The sequence below is a fragment of the Prinia subflava genome, chromosome 2, assembly GCF_021018805.1.
Source record: "Prinia subflava isolate CZ2003 ecotype Zambia chromosome 2, Cam_Psub_1.2, whole genome shotgun sequence".
Classification (NCBI taxonomy): Eukaryota; Metazoa; Chordata; class Aves; order Passeriformes; family Cisticolidae; genus Prinia; species Prinia subflava.
In genome coordinates, this window is record NC_086248.1 from 89,926,286 (window position 1) to 89,932,285 (window position 6,000).

A 6,000-nucleotide genomic window follows, 5' to 3' on the forward strand; every position below is an offset into this window, starting at 1 on the left:
AAACCCTGCCCCTTCTTCCCGAAAGCCCTATGTCCATCTTCCCTTGAACAAACCCCCTGCCCATTACCCCACCTACCCAGGTGTCAATCTGTGCTAATCCCTTCCCCTGGTTCTAGAAGGTTCCGAGTTAGTCGAGGCCCCACTGGTTTGTCCAGGCTGTACCCTCCCCCTGTGTTCTATCATTGGTTATTGTTTTCCAAGTCCCTCCTTGAGCTCCTCCCCATTTGTCTGATTGGTTTTCGCATTGTACCCTCCCCTAGTTCCACCGCCGCTTAAAAGTCGGCGTAATTGTCTGTGCTGTGCCTTCCGTCCCTGACTCCCCCAGGAATAAACACTCTTGGACTCACACCAAAGACCCCTCTCTTTTCTTTAACCTTGATCCTTGGCAGTTTACATCCAAGGCGCCTTTCCTTTCAGAGCAGCTTGCTGCTGCTAGGAAGAGCAGCGGCCCTGCTCTGCCACCATCCTGGTCTGTAATGGTTGGGAGGAGGCCACTCCTGGCACAGTCCAGGAAGGGCTAGCCGGTGGGCTTCCAAGGCACTGTGTCAGCTGGTGGTGGTGTCCAATTTCTCAGGTCTTGGGAAACAATCTCACAAATGTACACAGGACCTGAAATTACGATACTTTGTATAGCTTTCTTCTTATTTCACACTTCAGGTATATCACGAGTCAGTGCTGCAAGTTCACTCCCAACTGTCAGGATGCTACATCAGATTATAGCATATTACTCCCAGGATTATCCTATCCTGGAAGCACAAAAACACACCTAATACACTGTGATTAATAAGGGATTTTTTATATAACTCTACTCCACAAGAAGTTACGTATCTTGAAAACTACTGGAATTCTGTGTTAGAGTTTTGACTGGCACTGAAGGGACACCAAACACACATATAAAAAACCTTATTGACTTACTGATGTGGCACCAAGTCATGCTGACCAACCTTATTCATTTATGTGGTAAGTCTAAGAATTATGTTCTTACATACGTTTAAGGAATTTTTTTAAATGTTGTTCCATTCTATAAACAACCATGGAAATACACTATTCTACAGGAGGGAAAAAACCCAAAACACCTTCTTATACAAGCAAACTATAAAACATGGATATTGTTTTATATCTAAAGAACTACAAGACTTAACTACCTTCATTTGATAAGAACTGATGCAAAGTTAAAAGTCAAAGAGTGTATCATCAAATATTCATTTTCCACACTTTGGAAACCCTGTAGAACAAAATATATGTATACTAGGAACACCGAGAGCAACAAAACAGGATATTTTCGATAAATTAGCCTAAATATAAAGCTATTTCTGTATTAATCACCAACAGAAGTATTTTTCAGATATAAATAAGGAGGCAGTGTAGATTTTATAACCTTGTGCATTACTGGAAGTCTCATACATGCTAAACATAACAGAAGAGCATCCATTAGCTTGCACCTAATCACCCCGCAAAGTTGGAAGCAGGAGAACTCGGGTGCTGTGCTAAAAGAGACACTCTCTTTGGTGCTTAAGGAAGCATCTTAACTTTATTGGTGAATGACAGAACCTTCATGGAGAAACTCCCATTGCTAAAGAGCCAAAATAATGAGCTCCTCTCCCCTCTTGACCTCCCTGCTGCAGTGTGAAAGGGGTACACTTGAACCGTTAACTAGTTGTCCTCAGGCAGAACCTGAAAACACAGGACTGAATGCACAGTAAAGGCTATTGCCATTTACTGCAATATTTATGGCCATTTGATTATTTTTAAATCAGGTGAAATCAAGCAAGGAGCACAATTACTGGCCTGTGTTTAGTACCCCCTATTCATCCAACTATTCCGTTTTGGTACTGCAATAATGTTTGCTGTCACATGTAGCTTATCACCACTCCTAGCTTTAATGTTTTTTCTCTTTCTAAATATGTTTAAAAAACTTGTAGCCATTCAAAAATACATTCATACTTCCTCTTAACCTACTTTCAGAGTCTGAACCTCTGACCTTACCCAGAAAAGAAACACTAATGCCTTTTATTTCATAAGTCTATACATAATGTTATTCATTACTTATTCTCATATATTCATTTCCCTTAAAGGCATAAATGGTATAGCATTTTTAAATGGGATGGTGGTTTTTTTTCTACTTTTTCTGAGTCTCGGATTCTATAGTTTGTTTGCTTGCTCCTAAGTATCAACTAGGACTTAGATTTTCTTGCAGTGGATTCTTGTAACTACAAGGCATCACAGAAATGTTTAGTAAAAAGCAAACAAACACCAGAGGTATCACTGACTTTCAATTAATTTTGATTTCCAATCTGTAACAGGCTGGGTATATTTTCAATTCTGAGAGTCAGACCAACATTTAAGAGGTATTAAAGAATTGAAGAAGCCATAAAGAAAACTTTTAATTAGTAAGAGAAAAAAAAATCTTTTTTGTTGCTTTCTCCAGGAAATTGTTGGAAAAGGATGCTGGCCATTCAAATTTTGTCACACTACAGATACTCTTGCAAAAAATGTACCATCATGCAATACATCGTGTTCTCCCTAAACACTGGTCCCATAGAAATACACAGTGTCAACACTCTACCAAAATCTGTATTTCAGACCAAGCCTTTATTATATATCTAATTTCAGGACAGTATTTTTTTTATAGTTGCTAACAGAATAACATTTAAGCAGCTATGCTATCATATTAAACCATCTACAGCAGAGCATTTTAGCCTAGCCTTGTATGAAAAACAACGTGAACCTCTTCATTAGAAAATACAGGGTTGTATTTGAAGTAAAGAGAAATCACAAAAGGGGACACAATAACAAAAATCTGCCATCTACTCTACATATGATGTAGACCTAACAAGAATGACCAAAAAAATTATTGACACTATAAAAACAGTACCAACAACCCAGTAAGATAAGGAAGGGTTAATCTTTCTACCATTAGATGCATTAAGTGTATATGTATATATAGATATAGATATCCTTGTATATAAATAGTTCAGCACTTTAAATCCACAATAATATTCACTTTAATTGATGTAAGACTAAGCAGAACTACTGCACTATCTGAGCTTTCCTTTCTAAAACAGAGCAGCAAAGTGCCCCAACAGCCAACCTTACACTGCTTTGGTACATCAGACCCTTCCTACAGGAACTTGGCCAAGGTCATAGAGCAAGTCAGCACCATCACAAGCCTGTGACCCCAAATCCTGGCAAGACCCTGCTGCCTCTCAGCAGGCAGTCCAGAAGGAGGATACTTCACTACCTATCTTCTGGCTCACCCAGCACTTCTCATACTGAAACTTCTCAGCCTGAAACTGCATCAAACAACACTCACTACAACAAGCCAAGAGAAATACAAGTATAGAATTACACATCACAATGTAAAGCCTCAAACATTAATTACATATATAAAAGGATGGCTAAAACATTAAATCAACGTTAAGAACTAGACCTTATTTAAATTTGTATTCCTGTACTGCCACCTAAAGATCAGACTGAAAAACAGGAATAGAGAACAACTTGACTTATCTGTGGTCCTGGAAAAGAGCGGTAACCTTTTTCTACCTCACTTTGAACAAAGACCACACCACATTCAACCAGATCAAAACCAGATTGATGAAACAGTTCTATTTCACATCACAGTTTAGCAGTACTTCACCATTTGCCTTTTATACCTTACAAAAAAAAATCTCAGTATGGATGTATATATCTCCTTTAATTAGACAAATGTCAGCTTGGACAGTCTTGATCTATAAACTCTGTCTAGCCACAGCATATTTTGCAAAGGAAGACAGATTGGTGGAATTATATTTTTGGTTTCCTTATTTACTTTTTTTAACTGCTATCGCTATATAGGGAAAAAAACCCCACAAATTAATAACCTCTCGTGATATAACAAGTTGGTAATGCCATTCTTTCTCCCAACAAAACATGCCCTGGTTACACATCTACATCTAAACACCTCAAATTCACTTTTATTCCACCTGTCGCTGCACTCAGCCTGTCTTCTCAAGTCTGCAGCCTCTCACAACTTCAAGTGGAAAATGTTGTCACCACGCCGAAGGACTCTGATGCCACAAGTCAGACTTCAAGGATATAATAGCTAAAAATCTTTTGAGTTTAGTGTTTATTTGGAGGAATTGCCGGGTTTTTGTTTTGGTTGGGTTTTTTTAATATACTGAAGTAAGATGCAAGCACCACCTGGAATACGTTGTCAACTTTTTATTTGATTAAATGAGAACCACGTTCTGATATCTTTAAATAGAACCTGAGATGCCCTATCAAGAACATGAAGCCAACCACCTGGACTGCTTCAACGAACAAAACTTCAACATTTTCAAAATAACTCCCTTCCTTCCACCCCAAAAAACAACCAAACAAAAATCAAACCAAAGCAAAAACCTAAAAAAGAAAAGTAAGTAGTATCGAATTTTCTTCTGTCTTGGCGATTATACAGGGGTTCGGCTTACATAGCAGTAGGTTTCAGTATTAATATACAGATGTTCCTTTAACAGCTCTACCACAATCCAGCTTGCTGGCAAACTGCTCAAGGTTAAAAAAACCGTTTTGTTTGTTTCCTTCTAAACAAACACCGAAAGTTACTACGCGCTTGTCCGTTTCCACTTATGAGGATTTGCCGGAGGAAGGCAGGCATTTATTTGCGCCGTGTCTCAGAGCCACGTGTTCCTCGGCGGGACAAGCGTGGGCAGGTGACAGAACCTCAGACCCGGCCCGGTGCCTGTTCCATGAAGGCTGGTGCCTCCTCAGCTCTGCCAAGGCCCAGGGCACAGCTCCGCCTTGCCCCGCCGGACCGGGAAGCCCCTGAGCGCAGCCCGCACCCTCCACCACCGCCGGCCCGCCGAGGGCACCGCCCCGAGCCCCGCCGGCAGCGCCGCCCCGCCAGCCCGGGGAACTCCCCGTGCCCGGGAAGGGGCGACAGCTTCCAAACAGCCATTTAAAACAAAAAGGCTCCAGATAAGAAGAGCGGCAGGGAGCGGCACGCCCCGCCTCTCAGCCCTGGCGGCACACAGCCACGAAACCTGGCACAGCCGGCCCCCCTGTGGAACATGCACCCGCTTCCCATCCCGCCCCGCCCGACACAGCCGCTCCTCTGCGGGGCACGGACCCCGCCCCGCCCCGGCGGAAGGGGCGGCGCTGGCGGCGCCGCGGCGCGTTCCCGCCAGTTCCCGCCCGTACCTGCGCAGGCAGCACTCGCACACGCTGCCCAGCTGCTGCTTGCTGAGGACGTAGGCGAAGGGCACGCCGCGGTAGAGCAGCTCTCCGGGCCGCACCCTCCGGCGGGAGCGGAGGCCGCTGCCCTTGCCCGGGCTGTGGAAGCGCTCCAGCGCCGCCGGCTCCATCCTGCCGCGCGCGCCGCGCCGGGAGAGGAGAGCGCGGGCCGCCCCGCCCGCCGGCACGTGACCGGGCGCTGCCGCCGCCATCTTAACTCAGGGCAGGCGCCGGGCGCCCCTCCGGCGGGCAGGACCGCGCCCGCAGGGATGGGGTAGGGATGGAGCCGGGTTCCCGGCACACGCGTGTCCGGGGCCGGCACAGCACAGCCGCCCTGAGAGTGCAGGGCAGCCCTATGCCTGTAGAGGTACTTAATGCATATCACAGAATCCCAGAATGGGTCAGGCTGGAAGGGACTGCAGTGCGTCATCTGGTGGGACCTCCCTGCTCAACGTGGACCATCCGAGGGCACATTGAATGCGACTGCATCCAAATGAAAATGGAAATGCGACTATTTCCAGTCAGGGGGACTCCACAGTCTCTCTGGACTGTCTGCTGCAGTGCTCAGTCACCTACACAGTAATGAAGCTTCTCTTCATGTTCACGTGGAACTTCCTGTGCATCAGTTTCTGCCCATTGCCTCCTGTCCTGCTGCTTGGCACCACTGAGCACAGCCTGGCTCCATCTGCCTGGCACCAGCTCTAAATATTTGTACTTTAGATATTTAGATATTTGTACACAAAATATTAAACAGTTTGTTTTACAAAAGACGGGATATGATAATGATTCAGT

At 44.7% G+C, this 6,000-nt stretch overlaps 1 protein-coding gene across 1 annotated transcript in view; it reads right to left on the bottom strand.

Moving 5' to 3' along the window:
* The window catches only part of SMYD3 (SET and MYND domain containing 3), a 394,207-nt gene extending 388,692 nt beyond the window's left edge, over positions 1-5,515 (bottom strand). Inside the window, exon 1 of the mRNA XM_063390956.1 lies at positions 5,176-5,515. Within this exon, the coding sequence (XP_063247026.1) occupies positions 5,176-5,420 (245 nt within the window). The 5' untranslated portion in view covers positions 5,421-5,515. The remainder of the gene's footprint in view (positions 1-5,175) is intronic.
* Between the last annotated feature and the right edge of the window lie 485 nt (positions 5,516-6,000).